The 18,193-nt window shown below is 38.2% G+C and overlaps 1 protein-coding gene across 2 annotated transcripts; it reads right to left on the bottom strand.

Moving 5' to 3' along the window:
* Positions 1-2,250: 2,250 nt before the first annotated feature.
* Positions 2,251-18,193, bottom strand: LOC121300717 (neuronal acetylcholine receptor subunit alpha-9-I-like). 2 transcript variants are annotated; one of them, XM_041229493.1, is made up of 6 exons: positions 18,090-18,193; positions 12,079-12,449; positions 10,720-10,865; positions 9,443-9,597; positions 5,228-5,760; positions 2,251-3,049 (listed from the first exon to the last, which is right to left on the bottom strand). In XM_041229493.1, exons 2-6 carry the CDS (start codon positions 12,155-12,157, stop codon positions 2,484-2,486), a joined length of 1,479 nt encoding a protein of 492 aa, XP_041085427.1. In that variant the 5' UTR covers positions 12,158-12,449; positions 18,090-18,193; the 3' UTR covers positions 2,251-2,483. The 2 variants fall into 2 exon arrangements, with proteins under 2 accessions (XP_041085427.1, XP_041085520.1); XM_041229586.1 differs by having other exon boundaries at positions 12,295-12,449.

The raw sequence follows: 18,193 nt of genomic DNA, 5'->3' as shown, positions 1-18,193 counted from the left end.
CTCTCTCTCTCTCTCTCTCTCTCTCTCTCTCTCTCTCTCAACTCTCTCTCCTCTCTGTCCTTCTCCTCTCTCAAATTCTCTCTCTCTCTCTCAGGCATCCTGTCCAGCTGTCTCTTTCTCTCTCTCCCTGTCCATACTGTCCAGCTGTCTCTTTCTCTCTCTCCCTGTCCATACTGTCCAGCTGTCTCTTTCTCGCTCTCCCTGTCCATACTGTCCAGCTGTCTCTTTCTCTCTCTCCCTGTCCATACTGTCCAGCTGTCTCTTTCTCGCTCTCCCTGTCCATACTGTCCAGCTGTTTCTTTCTCTCTCCCTGTCCATACTGTCCAGCTGTTTCTTTCTCTCTCCCTGTCCAAACTGTCCAGCTCATCTTGTTTAATAATCACAACTTGGCCTCGTTATTTTTGTGAGCATTAATAAACTAAATAATTTGTGTCTGTTGAGTTTCTTTTTGCCTGTTATGAATACTAAAGTAAGCATTAATGAATGATTTGAGATCCTTTAAGCTTAGCTATATATATATACACACACACACACACACACACACACACACACACACACACACACACACACACACACACACACACACATACATTTAATGTTATTATCTTGACTTAGTTATTTGACTGGTTAACCTCTCGATAGTGAAACTGAAAAGCATAATTTTATAACTTAGCCATATTTCTTTTGATATATTTGAAAACATTGAATAATGGAATGGTGAATTTAATTTGATAATAAATATGACATCTGTGAAGGACTAAAACCCTATTTTTATATTTAAATATTAATCAAATAATGGAGGCTTCGTCCTGTATATACTAAGAAATAAATATTAACTAATATACTGTATATGACCAGCACTACACCTCGGAACTGTGTAAGTACTTCTGATATTTCTGTTTGTTACTATATTATGTAGGTTTTATTTGGTAATTGAACAGTTAAAAGGTACAGTAATATATCATTGCCAATGCATTTCATAAAGTAAAGGAAGTGTAGGCCGACAGTAACGCTTATCATAAGTGCACTTGTACTTCATATTGTAAGTATAATCACTATGTAACACGATTTTTGTTCCTGGGTAGTAAGTGTTATTTCCTAATTGCTTATGCCTCAAAAGTATAGAAAATGGCTATTATTCCCCACAAACTTTGCTTTTGTGACCAGGACAGTGATATTTCAAAATATCACTATTCCAATGGGAAAACGGGCAAATGTGTGTCTTTTCGTTCACATAAAGTCAGAAAAAAACAACATATGGATCCAAATTAACATATATTTATACTAAAATAATACAAAAATGACTACAAAAGATTTAGAAGTGAGTAGTTTTTCAAGATTTACGATTATAGTGTAAATACAGTATAATCGTAAATCTCGAAAAACTACTCACTTCTAAATCTTTTGTAGTCATTTTTGTATTACTTTGGATTCATACGTTGTTTTTTTCTGACTTTATGTGAACGAAAAGACACACATTTGCCCGTTTTCCCATTGGAAATAGTGATATTTTGAAATATCACTGTCCTGGTCACAAAAGCAAAGTTTTGTGGGGAATAATAGCCATTTTCTATACTTTTGAGGCATAAGCAATTAGGAAATAACACTTACTACCCAGGAACAAAAAAAAATAATAATTGTTACATGGTGTAATAAGTCTTTTCTTGTGGCTTTCAATATTGAAAGATGCAGAATTGCTGTTTTTGTTTTTGCGCTTTTATCAATGCTTGAAATACCATTCAAATACAGCACATTAATGATTGTACTGTGAATGCTGATTTCCAGTACTGTAACTTAAATTGCAGTATAAACTACAAAACATATTTAGTTTCAGTGCATATTTCAGGTATAATGGTGTTAGATTTGTTTTGGTTGGTTCAGCATTGCAATCTAGTGGACGCATAATAAAAAGCTGACTGTATCTGTATATGTTGTAGTCGTTGAAGTACCAGCACCGGTTTCTTGTTTGGCTGAAACATTTAGATTTTATTTGAAAAAGAGATTCTGTTTAAGAACACAGTGTAATAGAGTATTTTTTTATGAACTCAATGTATTATAAAATGAATGTGACTGGAAATGACCGCCATGCTGGTGATTTTAACCCCACTGAGTCTAACACTATGGGGTATATTTTAAGAAACTGTAGCATTTTATTATTATTATTATTATTATTATTATTATTATTATTATTATATTATTATTATTATTATTATTATTATATCATATCTTATTATTACCACTGCCCTACAATGTAGCTGTATTTTTCACATAACACATTTCCATGTACTTTCACTATGTCCACCGGGGAACAGGATTAATAGGGAGTAAAGAGACTTTCCTCAATAGTTGTTTGTTGGATTATTCATATTGAAACATAACAATGTGTGAAATGGATGCGTTAATGACTTCCATGTATACAAGCACTGTACTAGGGTAGTTCTAGTGGCGTGCATGTGGCAGTACATTCTCTGTAATCAGGCTGCCTATCGTATAATGGAAATGCTCATGAGGAACACCATGATAAAGAAAACCCACATGAAGAATCTGTCCATAACTTTGGCCACTTTCTTCCACTCGGCTCCTTTTGCACAGGTCGCTTTCTGCTCCCTAAAGCAGTTGGCAATATATGCAATATTCTTTGCAATTTTATCATGCTGGGCACAGGTACACATGTACATGTTCATTTTCTCAGGGCAAAGTTCCTCTTTCAGACACTCATTTGGGTGTTCTTCCATAGCAGGCATATTGTACTTGGTATTACACTTGGATGCTTCAGCCTGTACTTTTGCATTCTGCATTTTCTTACGTTTTCCATTAACAGTTTCCTCCATCTGTAGCTTGACCTCTTTCTTTTTATCCATCTGAGATGTTGTGCAGTTCTCACCCACTTCGTAGACAAAGAATATCTTGGACATGTAGTCCAGTATGAACACTTTTGCCCAGCCCGGTACTGGTTTTGCTTCTGCTCCACAGTGGTGGATATTCATGATAAAAATAGTCAGTGCAGTGGAAGCTGTAATCATTGTCATTGTCGCTATGTAATATTTACCTGTGGAAAATACATTAAAAAGATTATTCATATATCTGAACAATTATAATTACCAATCAACAATTAAATGAATCAACACAGTACAAAAGTCTTGTGAATATAATTAAAGGAACGCTAACCCATATTTTAAAGTCCGCCATTTCTACTGATGAGTGTCTTCGGGTTCTTTAAGGGGGAAAAGTAAAGAACCAAAAGATGAATAACCAAAAAGAGAAACCAGTGATATTACCAATAACTAATAAACAAAAGGTAATTATTTCAAGAAAACCACAACAGCATCTCCTTCTATTGAGCTTCTTATTTTTGTTCCGCTTCCAATAACCCTGTAATCACAGCAATTGAACCAGATCTCTGCAGTTTGAATCTGCTAGCCTGCAGTACAAGAGCGGCACCCTTTGAAATGCACTGCGGAACTACATCTAAAATACTAATGAATACATTAAATCTAAAGCTAGGGATTACGGTAGGACTACATCGTAGTATAAAACCTGCCAAAGGGTGGCGTCACATAGAAACTACAAAACCCGCGCCTCCTTCGCTCTCTTCTGCCTTTCCCCCCTTCTCGTTGTACTCATCTCTCCTATCTCATCTTAGAATTAATCTATCTCTTAAGCTCTCTGCAGTTTCGTCTCTCATTCACAGCAGTGAGAGAGAGAGAGAGAGAGAGAGAGAGAGAGAGAGAGAGAGAGGGAGAGAGAGAGAGAGAGAGAGAGAGAGAGAGAGAGAGATAGAGAGAGAGAGAGAGAGGAGAGAGAGAGAGAGAGAGAGAGAGAGAGAGAAAGAGAGAGAGAGAGAGAGAGAGAGAGAGAGGAGAGAGAGAGAGAGAGAGAGAGAGAGAGAGAGAGAGAGAGAGAGAGAGAGAGAGAGAGAGAGAGAGAGGACTGTGTGATCCAGTGGTTAAACAAACATGCTTGCAACCAGGAGGTACCTGGTTCAAATCCCAGCTCAGCCAGTGACTTATTGTGTGACCCCAAACAAATCACTTAACCTCTTTGTGCTCCATCTTACAGGTTAGATGTTCTTGTAAGTGACACTGCAGCTGATGCATAGTTCACACTATGTCTAAACCAATAGCAACTGAAAAACTGGTATTGTGGTCCAATAGGGATATAAAAAATGGACCCCCCTCAATACACATATTAAAGTGTTAGAACTTAACTTTATATTTTAACAAATTGAATATTTTTTCTTAGATTTAACCACAAAAATTCCACATTTAGCTAAATACATAAATGTTAACAAATACATTCTTAAAAGTTTTTAAATTTGTACTTTCAGATATAATTTATAAATGTTGAAAATGTGTATCACAAATTCCACTTTTATTTATTTATTTATTTATTTTAACACTTGGCGACTCAATATTTAGCTGACACGTTAATGCTGGATTGCTAACAAATAAATCTGTGAATTTAAATTTTACACATGGCGAGTTAATATTTACCATTATTAACAAATAACATTTCTAACAAATAAATCAGAAAAAATACATGTAAGTTAAAGATTTTTTTTTACACTTGGCGATTCAACATTTACCTAAGATACATCTGAAAAACATCGTTCAGCAAATAAATCTGAAAAAAGAAATCTGGGTTTTCACAAAATAAAAATTTTGCCAGATAAATCTGAAGATAACATGCAAATGAGCCCCTGCCCATTGAATTGTTTGATTTGGAATTGTATGCTGCAGAGAGACAATCTCTCAGCTTCTCCGCCTCCTCTGCATACAATGGCAAATAAATTATACATTCCAAAACTTTTAATAATGTGTTTGTTAACATTTATTGGTTGTATTTAGCTAAATCTGGGGGGGGGGGGGGGGGGGGGGGGAATACATGGTTATGTCCTTCGGTGGTAAATTAGAGACAAGCTGTTCAGTGCACTTTCACTGACACCCGCCACATAAAACAGAATTTAAAGTTGTTCAAGTCCTTGAGTGATCGTCTACAACTCATTTGAAAGATAAGAACTTGGACTAATTACATGTCTTTTCATGTATTAATTTAAAATGTTCTATAATTAAAAAAAAAAAAAAAAGAATGTAATTTTTACATATCCCCTTTCATAGTAGCCCCCCCCCCCCCGGGGGCGCACCATAAACTTTGCGCACCACTTCTGTAATAGCATTTTAATCTCTGAAGGTCCTTTGTTAGGTCCAGCTAGGGAAGGCACACTTACCTATTAAGGGCACACTCTCAGAAGGTGGCATGCTTTCAGCAACCATCAGTTGAAACACAGTGAGGGCGAGAAGGACAGTCACTCCCAGAGAAACCTTCTCTCCTGAGTCTGCAGGCAGGAAGAAACCCAGAGGGGCCAGGAAAGATATCATTACACATGGAATAAGGAGGTTAAAAATGTAAAATGATGACCTCCGCTTGAGAAGCAATGTATAAGTGATGTCCGGGTATGGATCTGAACAGCAGCCGTACATGATGACGTTCTTAGCGGCTGGCATGCCGTGGACTTCCCACTCTACATTCTCAACAAAGTCCGACAGATCCCCGCTGTCCATTCCCATGTCAATATCGATCTGATTGCCATTGTAGGTCCAGGAGCCAAAGGTAAGGTTGCATTGCTGATCATCAAACGGGAAGTACGACACGTCTACAACGCAGGAGCTCTTCGTTATCGCTGGCGAATCCCAAGTTATTTGACCATCGTACCTCAAAACAACATTGGTGTCTACTGGTCCTGAGAACTCATCATCTGCCCTAGAGAAAAGAAAAAAGATAAGATGAGGCAAATACAACAACCAAGCTAATTTATGAAACTCTTATCACATGTAGCTTTGCTAAAGGAGCCACTAAGCTACTAAAAGTAACAGGCATGAAATACGTTGTAAATGTCAACTGCATTTCAGAAAAAAATATGCTTGCTAGCCTCATATACTAAAATGAACTTAATAAAATAATTTTCAAGACAATGAAAAATACTTCTTGTTGAATTACTACATTGTGCTCCCAGTGTGTGTTTTTATAGTTACAGTATGAAGGATAATCAGATAGTTTCAAGTCACGTATTGGAACAGCAAGTGCAATTCACAAGTAATCAATTATTATTTCCACAGCTAATTGGAGGACAAAGTAATCTTGCCCAAACAGATTTTTGGTTGATTCCAAAGACAAAGTTGCTTGTGGATTGGAGTTTACTGGTAAAAGGCCTGCATGCTTAGCCTAGCTAAAATATTCATGCACTGAATCAAGTTCTCCCTTTCGTCATTAAACTTCAATTGACACAGGGACATCGGATGATTAGATCTTGGAGCAACTGTGTAATAAGACCCTGTTGAGGCTTTTTACAGTCTTCCTGGGAAGCCTGAGAAGAATTGGTGTAGTAAAAGTTATTTAGTGATTGTCAGATAGAAGGGGAAGTGCCAATTGCTTACACAGCTTAACTGACAATGTAAAGCAGTGGTTCCCAAACTGTGGTGCCGCCCCATTAACGGATGGGGTTGCAAGAAGCTACCTCGTGTCTCTCCTGCTTGCACACTCCACATCACACTGCAAGGAGTTGCAGCCTCTCAGTGCAGTGTGACATAGGCTCTACTGATCTCCACCAATCACGTAACTCCGTTACCATGCACAGCCCTCCTACGCATTAGCCTCAAATGCACATCACTGAGACACCCCACTCCACCCTCAGTTTGAGTTGTTCATTGTTATAGAAGAGTGCCATGGATTTTTTAATTTTTTTTTTATGAAGAGCATCAACTTCCAACAGTGAGTACTGTTTTTAATGTGAATGCAAATCATGGCGGGTAAGAAACATGATCACAAATATAACAAGGCTTTCCTTAAGTATGGCTTTGTGAAAAATGAACAAAAGCCAAAATGCCTAATATGTCACAAGGTGTTATATAGCGAAATAATTAAGCCAAATAAATTGCAGCGACACTTGGAAACCCTTCACAAGGAAGCACGGAAATAGGGTCTTTCGCAAAAACAAGTGCAATTCAAGAGAGCCTTGTCAGTCTCTGATCAAGCTCAACAGGCATCAGTTGAGGTGAGATACCATATCACTCAGGTCAAGAAGCCTCACACAATTGGGGAGACTTTCATTTTGCCTGCTGCAGTCGATATGGTGAGAATGTGTGGGGAAACTGAGGTAAACAAGCTTAGAGCCATACCTCTCCAACAACACTGTGAAGCAAAGGATTGAAGCAATAGCAGCAAATCAAGCAAACATGCTGCTGGAACGTCTGAAAAACATGGATGCTTTTGCACTTCAAGTTGATTTGAGCAGTGAGGGGCTTGATGCACATTTCTTAGCTTTTGTGCGATATTTATGGGAGGGTGCAATTCTCGAAGACATTCTATTCTGTCTCCCTCTTCCAAGACATGAGACTGCGCAATAAATATTCAATGTGCTGCATGGCTACATAAAGGACAACAATATCCTGTTGGATCGCATGGTGGGTCTTTGTGCAGATGGTGCACCGTCTGTGGTAGGCGATAAAGCAGGGCTGTGTGCCTCAGTGAAGAGAGTTGCTTTGTCTGCTGTGTGGACTCGCTGCATGATCCACAGAGAGTAACTGGCAGCTAAAGATTTAAGCACAGTGCTAGGTGAAGTCTTGCAGCAGGCCACATCCATTGTGAACTACATCAAGCCTCACCCTGTTCGCAAAACTGTGTGAAGACATGGGCTCTGATCATAATTTATTGTTGTTCCACACTGAAGTTTGTTGGTTCTCAAGAGGAAGGGTACTAGAACAATTTTTTAAACTGAGAGAAGAGTTGCTTGTGTATGCAATGGACTGCAAAAAATTAAATTTGTCGATGGTCTCTGTGATCAAAATAAGATGTGCCTTCTTGCCTTTGCCACAGACATATTTTCAAAACTGAATGAACTGAATGCAGGTTTGCAAGGAAAGGACACTAACATCTTTCAGCTGAGTGATTGAATCACAGCATTTATGGAAAAAATGGCTTTTTGTAAGAATAATCTATTGAAGTCAAATTATGAATCCTTCCCACCGCTTTGCAAGTTCCTGGCTGACAATGAAATTATTCAGCCTACCACGTAGGTCATGGCTAAGCATCACAGTTTGTGTCTTTTTTCCCGGCTTAGACATGACAAAATATGATTATGTGCAAAACCGTTTTCAGGGCACGCCTGATGCTATGGACTTGCTGGCAGCTGAAATTGAAGGAACATGTGCCCGATTTCTGTCCCGGAGTTCTGGTTCAGTGTCAAGAGTGAATATCCTGCACTCTCAACACTTAAAACTGATGATGTCATTTGGCAGCACTTATTTGTGTGAATCTGCCCACATGTCACGTTAGACTTGGTGAGTACATTGAAATAACGTATTAATGTGTTGGTTTCTATGTTTTTTGTTTGCTTTGCTGCTTTGGTTGCTTTCTCAAGACCAGTACATTTTTAAGTCTCAAGACAGGCAAACTGTATGGAGTCCTTGCTGTTAACAAGTGACACTTTGCTTTTCAGGCAGTCATGTTGACACAATCAAAACAGCAGCCAAGGAATGCAACACCAGTTGGTTCCTTATTTTTTCTCTTGCTGACAAGAACTTTCCCTTTAGTTTGGAAGGTAATTTAATGTCACCAAGTCCAGTAGCATGACAACTACTATCACTTCCACATAGATAACACTTAATAAAGTTTATGAAAGAAATATGTTGTGAATACATGAAAACATACATGGGCTCCAATAGTAGCCTGGTCCATGCAAAAGAATAATACTTTTCTGTTCTAATGTCATAACAGTGGGTCTTCATTTTCCCTGTCAATTACAATTTCACTACTTATTCATTTACATACTTTTGAAGGTACTGGACTAGGTTAAGGATGGCTGTTGTCAATCCTTTAGCCTCTCCTCAACTCACCGGTAGACCCTATAGTAGTGCTCACTTAGTAAACACGGGTGTATTGTCTACCTGCTGAGACACCTCAAGGCTTTATTATTAGGGCTCACATCATTTTCATTTTTATTAATCCTTCGCCTCTGTGTAGATGACAACATGATGTTGTTACTTTTTGGTAATTCATTTTCCATTGTCGTCGAAACCCTTCAGTCAGATGAAAAAAAATCTTATTTTCCACGGGTTTACAATAAACATACTGTTACTCAACACCAAAAAGGTCATGTTGTTTTTCAACGCTCTGAGTAGAAACAAAGTAGAAAATTCATACATCAGGTATATGTTACCCATTATGCACATTGTTTCCTCTTTGGTGTAGCACATATTTTTTTTCTAATCACTGACTCCTCAAAGAAACCTCTCAGAACAATCAAGTAACTTCTCCAACTTCCACAACCAAAGTTGTTTCTTACGAGTCTATTTTTTATTGTTTACGACTAAAACATGTTTAATTCTGGCTTCATGGCCTGCTTACAGCAACAACAAAAAGGGAGTTCAAATTGAGTGTTACTTACTTGTTGTACAGGACAATGTCAGGTCTCCATACCAGATTGCTGGGGATCCGGATACTGTCGAGGCCATCATATTCATCCTTGTCCCATTTGAGATGGGCATCATACCAGGTCTGCCGTATCCACAGGTACGCTGTCAGCATCTGATTCCTTTCATCCTGTGGGGAAAAGGAAAGACTGCAGTTATAATGTATGAAAATTATACTGCTTTAGAAATTCAGAAATCAAATCACTATACAAATGAAATGCTGCGGCTGCTAAATTGTGATATCCCTATAAATGTGTCCTGGGCAATTAATGAACTACTGAAGGGCTTTGCTGCCATATTCATTCTATTTCCCCACCACCTAAGTTCAAATCTAGTTTGCCATCTAAACATCATAATGCTGTACATGCTCCCCTTAATTAAAGACTCTTGTCTCAATGAGACTCTTGCTATTATTAAAAAAAAAAAAAAAAAAAAAAAAAAAACAGCAACTGCATCATTTTATTTTAAATTGCTGCTAGGTGCAGATAAAGTATTGATCTGGGCCACACCTTGCAAGTTCTCCTTACTACCAAGTTATGAATCATAGATTGGCGAATGTACAGAATACGTGAGCATTTGACAACAATGCAGTTATTATGCCGCTAATCCCACAGCATGCATTTCTGTAATTAAGTTTATTCAATCTGAAATGATTTTTTTTTAATTATCTCATAGTTTTAAGAACTAAAAGAATCTGTACAAGTCTACACATCTGAAGAAAAAGGCTTGTGTACCATATACAGTACTTAACCATTTATCATGCATAGAGAAGATGAAAACATCTTATTATTGCATACCCAGATTATTGCATACCCAGATTGTCTACTCGTGCCAACTTCTAGTTTATATTTTTTAGCCAACAGCTTACCAACACACTGCCAAATGTTATTAATTTTGTCTTAAAAGTTACTTATCATAAAGTAACCTATTTATAAACTAATAGCATATTAGATCTAATTTGTTCAACATTACTACAGTTTTAAAACATATTTAAAAGTTCCTTTTTTAGATGGCCTTTTTTATTAGTTTGTAAATAGGTTACTATACATTAACTGACAAAAAATGAAGATGTTAGTGAGCTACTGTAGGTGTTGAACTAATGCTAGTTTTTTATTATTTTTTTTTATACGGTGTGACCAAATTGTTTTAATCCCTTGAATCACCAGACTTAAACTGCCTGTAGTTCTGCCTATGAATTTTGAGTATGAAAACACTGAAGCACATCATTCGTCAAGCAGAAGTTTGATCTCACCATGTCTTTAATCTGCGAGAGGGTGATTTGAAGGGTGACATTTAAGGTTTTGTCTGTGTCCTCCACTGGCCTCAAAGCATTTGAGTAGTCCTGGAGTAAATTCTGAAACAGCATCTGAGCATATCTGCCTTGTGCTGAATCTGCAACTGTGCAAACATCAAAAAAAAATAAAATAAATACAGTCGAAAAAATACAACAGTTTGCATCCATTGGGTTCTTATTATTATGCAACAAAGCAGTGTAGCACAAAACAGCGAAAACAACCATCGGAAATTGATGTTTTTCATGCGCTATCATGTAAACCATTATGAGATTTAAGACATTAAGACATTTATGACATCAGTGAACAGTTATTAAAACAGTGAGAATAACGAAAGTCCTCCCAATTTATCCCAAAGAGTATGCTTCATAAAAACAGGGTGGATACAGAACCAGTCATTACATGAATCAGCCACCAGGGGAAGTGTAGTATCAACACTATCAGTTAGAAAGATAATTGCACAGTTCACATGATCAATTTTTATTTTTGAGCTTAGAATATGATAGAAGCTATGCATTAAAAATGTGTTCTCAATGTCTAAAATGCCCAATGTATCTTTTGTCTAGATTTTAAACACATGTATAATTCAGATGTATATGCACACACACTGCAGTTGAACATGGAGGGTGTCTATACTTGTTGAAGGGTTGTCTACATCCAGACACTTACAATTCTATTTCACAGAACCGTTTCACACAGTTACCATACTGTATGTTTCAATCCCCATAGTTTTATAAACTATAGTTACAGTTTATATTGTGTTTAATACAAGTTCCAGTAAATTATTAATCTTTAATAACAAAAAGTTTAATGAAAAACATTTGGCTAATTCCAAAGACTGTAAATAAATGAAATAAGTAATTTACCTTGAACACATGGCTTAGAGAAATACCAAATTGTTTGGATTATGAAGTATTCTGACAGTTTAGATGGCATACCTAAACCCATACAAAAGCATTGTGCTAACTTCACATTTATTCCTCAAGGCAAATATCAGATGTGTATTAGGATTACTGTGATAGGAAGGCAGCATGCAGAATGCTGCAGGTTAATGGGGAAACCTTGTTCTTTACACAATCAAACAGCTGTATAAAACCATAGTTAATACAATTTACTGTAAATGTCTGGATAATTGTAGGTGCCAGAATTAGAAAAACTCAAACTGAAGCCAACTGAGTAAGTATAAGTCAGAGTGAGATAGCAATAGCTGTACTACAACAAGAAACATTTCTAAAATAGACATAACAGTTAAATGAGCCACATCAAACACTTGCCTTGCAAAGTTAAAATCCTGTAACAGGAAGTGTTTCAGTGCCTACCTTGAAACAGAACAGCAAAGCTGAGGCACTTCAACAGGTAGCTGAAAATGCCATTCTTCATTCTTGCTGATATCATCATAAAATATAGAAGAGCAGGAATGGAATTGTTCTAAATGCAGGGACTTTTATTATATCACAGGTCTCATAAGAACATCATTGGCAATTACATAGCTACTTTCCATTGGAGAAAAAGTAGTTTTGAAATGACTGTATTACCAACTGGATTCGGGTTGCACAGTTCTGTCCAAACTCTCGGGTGGGTAAAAAGCTGTTGCAGTTTGGAATGAGAGATGGGATATCACGTCGCATAGGGCCCCTTTGAGAAATTGGAAACGTTGTTCTGTGATGTGGAAGACTGATGAGCTGTGTTCCTGAAAAAGGTGTAGAATGGATACCTGTTAAATAATTGCATAGCCCTGGCTGTACTGTTATACAGGTAATATGAAGATGCAGTTTTCGTGAATTTAGAAACATTAAATTAATCTTTTACTTTTGTTCCTGAAGACTAAAAACATGTAAACAGATGTATCAACTAGGGTAATGCCTATATACAGTACTGCTTCTATAGAACTCCTGAGTTAGTGCCCTGCTTTGTGTAGGACCAAGTAGTCATTTAATAGAAGGGTGAAGTACTGCAGACCTTTCCAGGAACAGTTAAGAACAGCTGTGGCCACTATAGAGGAAGCACAAATTGGCATCTCATCTTGCTGATCACATCAGATCGATCTTGTGGGAACTTGCCAACACACAACTCTGCCAGAATAACCTGATACACCTAAAACTACTTACTAGCCACCACCCTTCAAAAAAGTGAAAAGAAAGCATTTCCTCAACACTAGAAGATGTGTTTGCATGTAAGATTTGTAGAAATAAGGCCCTATATGTTTTGCTGTGTTTCCATTTTGTATTCACATGACATACAAAATTATTTCTTCCTGAAGAGGGCACTAGATAATGTAAATTTCTTTGAAACAATGTGTTTTGTGTTTTAAACAATACAGGCTCAAGTTTAAAAAGCCAAGCTTCATTATGATTGTGTCAAAGATGCCAAGAGTAGGATGGCATGCTTTTTGTGCAGCGGGTTCTTGAGCTAAGAATGCTGGCCATGGTTTTAAAGTGACAACTTCAAGGCTGTCCTTAGGTAAGGATTTCAATCTCCCCAAAATAACAAGCCCCCAAACTAGTAATCTGCTACTCAACACACAACACAGCATATCAAAACACAAAATCTATGCATCCTATCAGCGCTTAAAATTATTAAAAATGTTTCATTGGTAAGTTGAAACCACATGCTGCTTTTGAAAGTCCAGTTGCATTTCCCAGGGAGAAAGTGTGCTCGTCAATGTTGTTTTCCCATCTCTGTGAAATCTTTGAGCATTTTGTTTTCTTCTCATTTAAATCTGATTGTTGTCTCAAATTTTTCTTCCAAAATAATGATTGGAATATTAAAAACAAATTAGATGAAGTTCAAAAGAGACATTTTTCTGAAACTTGAATACTAAATGAAGTAACGTGTAAAACCAGCACAACAGAAGGGAAATATTTTAAATTCTATATTATTCCCGCTCTATGAAATCTGAATTGTATATTGTCTTCAACTCACTCAGTATAAATTCCTTCTTAAAACAAATACTGAAAGAAGAACCGTTGGAAATACTTTATTTTACTGGGTACTTTATGTTTTTTTTTTTATGTTTATTTACTCTTAATTAATAGTTTACTAACCTGTTAACAAATATGTTTCAATATATTATTTGTTAATAGTTAGATAATGTATAGTGACCTGTTTTCAGTGAGCTGATCATATCAGTCAAAGGGGTTGAAGTAAGCTTCTGTATTGCCTTGATTTGTCCATAATAATTCATTTTTGAAATGTACAATACAGCTATATGGCTACAAAGAAACTTAGTATACTGTATTTCTAATGTTACATTCTAGGTGGTCTGGACAGTTACTGATGAACAATTTGATCAGTTTAAAAATGTAATTCAGTGTTGATTTTTTTTTTAATCTACCAAGATCAAAAGTGTGGTAAATATACTAACTACTATTAAGTCTGTTATAGCTCCTATTTAGAACACCTACTGTTCCATGCCATAAATAAATAAAAAGCATACGTGTCAGCACTGTAATTACACATCAACTCTTGTTTTTTCAATGTATTTACTGGGCAATTGCAGTGTGATTATTTAGCATAAATGGTTTTATATTACCTTATACCAAGAAAGTCAGGGTAGCAAGACTTAATGTAGAAACCAGCTTGAAAGATCAATCTTTGTTTCTTACACAATACAGGACAAAACACAAAATAAATCGAGCACTAAATAAAACAAGTATCGCGCTGGTGAAAAGACAGCGCACCTAGCAATTGTTATATTATATTTAGTTTCAATTCCTACTGTCTTGCTTTATCGTTCCACCTCTGAACACCTCCTTCGATCAGCCAAAGCTGCAGGTTTATATAAATGTGACCGTCTCCAAATTAATAATCAATTAATCAATCAATCAATCTGGAGATAGTCACATTCTGCATGGGGTTAGCATGAATAGGGAGGTTTAACCCCATCCATGCTGCAAAAACAACTATAACAAAACAGTGTGTTTTATACAAATTCAACAGTACATTTTAATAATAACAAATATAAAATAACACAAATACACAAATGGGTGGGGTGTACCCCGTCACATAATTATATAATTGTGCGTGTCTTTAATCTTATGTGTATGTGAATGTGTGAGTCACTGTGTGTGTTCGGTATGGTTGTAGTGTGTGGATGTGTGGGTGTTTGTGTGTATTATTGCATACACTTTTTCCATTGAAAGTGGGTGTCTTTGGTAAGATGTGAAACATGAAATACCAACCGCAAATGGGATACTATAAAAATGTCAATACATTTGTTTTTATAGCATGGAGAATCTGCAATGAATGAATGAATGATGATTGCAGTTGCAGAAGATTTAATGAACTATGAGGGTGCTCAGGGCTCGAGTGAAAGATAAATTTGGCCGATGGCTACCTGCGCAAGGCAGGATGGAAAAACATGAACAGTTACATGCATCCCAGTGCCTCAGATAAGAGGCTGATATGGGCCACCTCCCCCCAAAAAGACAAGGGTGCCAAACCATAATTAAGGCACCTCACAGTGGTGCACCACCACCTACACCCCCAAATATTGAAATTAATGAAAATCAGCAGCTGATACACAGTCCGTCCCCCAGAACATGACTGCGCTGGGTGAGAGAGCCCAGCCTCTCCAGCTCGATCACGCACCCCGCAAAACTAAATACGAACCGCTCAGCACTCAGGTAAAGAAAAAAACCTACTCACATTTTTTTTTTTTTTTTTTTAGGGGAAACCTCAGGAAATCTGTGGAAGACAGCCACATCTCAGGCATCTCAGTCCATTGAACTGAATGGAAAGGTGAGTGCTGGACGTGCACGGCAAACCATACAGTTCAAAGACAAACGGCTTAACATTCAGCTGAACAACAAGATCTGTAGTTGGGAGGCAGGTACGTGGAAGTGGAAGTGGATGGTTTTGTAAAATAATGAATATAATAATGAATGTAGCATCATGTAGGAAGGTTCACTTCATTATTATTTAAAACACTTCACAATCTTTTTATTTTTTGTGTAGGAGTTTTTTTGAACATCTGTAATAATTGGGGGTTTCTGCTTGAATTTCCCTTTTCCTTAAAAAAGCCGTGAGCAATAACATCCTGTTTTTTTTCTACTTTCGCTCTGTAATAGTCCTGAAAACACCCACCAGCAATCATTTTGCACAGCTATATTTAAAAATGTAGATTTAATGGCATAAAAGGTATATCTGGATAATTATTTTAGAGATATAATTGCAAGATCGTTAGTTTCTGCTTGTTAACCTCCAAGCTTCTACTTACTTGAAAACATAAAAAAAAAAAAAATTCAGGTGGGTGGTCTCAACTTTTTCCACGTTTCCACGAACCACAGAACTCGGGAATATGCTCGAGTTGTCGTCCTCGTAACCCCCGATTTCCATTACATGACAGTAGATGTTGAACTTCATGCTGATTTGAACTCGGCTCTCGCCAAGATAAGCACCAACTAAGACATAGCTTTGCAGTAAACTAATGTGATCTCCATCCATTTGCATTGTTTTCCATCTGATAATGTAGATATCCTTCTGTCTAGTGTTTATTGCTGAGGTGTAATGCTGGCTCCAGGGATCAGCTCATTTTTCCTCCCCAGCGCATCAGCACACACACCAGCTGAGATGCTGGCTCCGGGGATCAACCCAGTGTGGTCTCCCAAGCGCATCAGCATGACAACCGTCTGAATTGAGCTAAGTAGGGTACATCGCTGGGGTCTTCAAGTGGGTACCTTCCATCCTCGGTGTTTCATTGACTAGCCCATGACACCTCAAGAAGGCTCAACAGTGATTCTGGAGTTCCAGTATCACCCCCCTCCATCCTCCTCTCAGCTCAGCCCTGCTTACTTACCTGTACATCAGCGTTGCTTTATTTATACTGTGCTTGAGGTTCCCATCCAGAATCTTTCCGTCTCAACCACAGCCAGTTGCTGCTCCGTTCTGATGCTTCAGATAAGTTCTTCACTATTGGCCACTGAACCCGACGTCTCTGAGAAACCGGGTTGTAGAGTGTGCCACAAATCATCGACAACCCACCTCCACTGGGTAAACTTGGACTCTCCATCCGCGTTGTTCCGCTTCAGCAGCTAGTTGAGCATACCGAAGTTTCTTCCTCTCATACGCCTCATCCACAGCATCTTCCCATGGCACTGTTAACTCTACCAGATGAACAAGGCATGCTGATCCAGACCACAAGACAATGTCTGGTCGAAGGTTAGTGGTGGCAATCTCAGGTGGAAAAATAAGCCGTTGACCAACATCTGCCAGAATTTTCCAGTCTCTAGCAGCTTCCAGTTGTCCTGGGCGAGGCTTGGTTTTAACACCTTTTCTTGGTGGTTGCTCTCCTTTTGTGTGTAATGCTTTGATGGAACTGGTGGCAACTTATTGGTCAGGTTACGCTTGTCTTCCAATGTTAAGGCCAAACATCGCAGCACCTGGTCATGGCGCCAAGTAAACAGTCCTTGTCTAAGACCCACCTTACATCCTGTCAAAATGTGCCTTAATGTTGCAGGTGATGAACACAAAGGACATGAGGGATCCTCACTCACCCAGAGGTTTAGGTTCTGTGGTGATGGGAGAACATTATATGCTGATCTGATGAGGAAACTGATCCTGCTCTGTTCCATTGTCCATAGGTCTTGCCAGCCGATCTTGCGTTGTTCCACACTCTCCCATCTCATTCATTCTCCCTGCTTGGCCTGGAAATTGCCTTTACACACCTGATCCTCTCCTCCTGCTTTTGCAACTCATTGACTACCAGCTTCCTCTGTTGAGCTGGGGTTGCCTTGTGCCATGTAGGAGGAGCTGAACTGAGACCAAAACCTCCTTTTCCATGCTGAACTTGCTCCATAATATCTCCTATTTGAAGGGCAGCCTTAGCATTTTCCACAGCTTTCTTTGCCATCCATTTTCTTCCAGTTTTCAACACAGGTGCTGCCTTCCTTACGCATTTGCTGTGTGAATCTACTAATGTCATTTCCAGTCGGACTTTGGCACATTTAAACTAGAGCAGAGATTGGTAGCTGCAGTATTCCTTTACCATAAAGTCCCACTCTGCTGAGGCAGCGTGGAACTCCCAACCATTTCCTGACGTATGAACGGATTAAAGCTTCTAGCTTCTCAACTGTTGTCAAGGAAACCTCGTACACAGTCAGTGGTCACAGCAGTCTTGACAATACACCAAACTAAAAGCACCAGAGTTTCAGTTTGCCTGGTAAAGCGCTGCTGTCTATGCTCTCCAACCCTTCCACTGCTTGTTGTCTAACTTCTCCCACACGAAATGTGTCCTTTAGATCCCCATTGTACCATCTCCCTAGACTTTTCACTGGCTTCTCGGACACTATTGCCTCACCAGTGATGTTGAACCTTTTAACTACTACTTTACCTTTAATTATAGAGATGCTCCTTGATTTAGTGGGCTTAAATCCAGGCAGTCCACGAAAAAAAAGTTTAAGAACCACTGCTCATGGCTGTGAAGGAGGACATAGA

Source organism: Polyodon spathula, chromosome 1 (genome assembly GCF_017654505.1).
Source record: "Polyodon spathula isolate WHYD16114869_AA chromosome 1, ASM1765450v1, whole genome shotgun sequence".
In the NCBI taxonomy this organism is placed as follows: Eukaryota; Metazoa; Chordata; class Actinopteri; order Acipenseriformes; family Polyodontidae; genus Polyodon; species Polyodon spathula.
Note: the sequence above shows the minus strand (reverse complement) of the source record. Positions and strands in the feature narration are given on the sequence as shown.

Coding starts and splice junctions, on each gene's coding strand:
- LOC121300717 (XM_041229493.1), bottom strand. CDS start 12,157: ATGATGATATCAGCAAGAATGAAGAATGGCATTTTCAGCTACCTGTTG. Junction 10,866..12,078: donor CTTTGCTGTTCTGTTTCAAG/GTAGGCACTGAA, acceptor ATGTTTGCACAG/TTGCAGATTCAGCACAAGGC. Junction 3,050..5,227: donor TGAGAGTGTGCCCTTAATAG/GTAAGTGTGCCT, acceptor TATTTTCCACAG/GTAAATATTACATAGCGACA.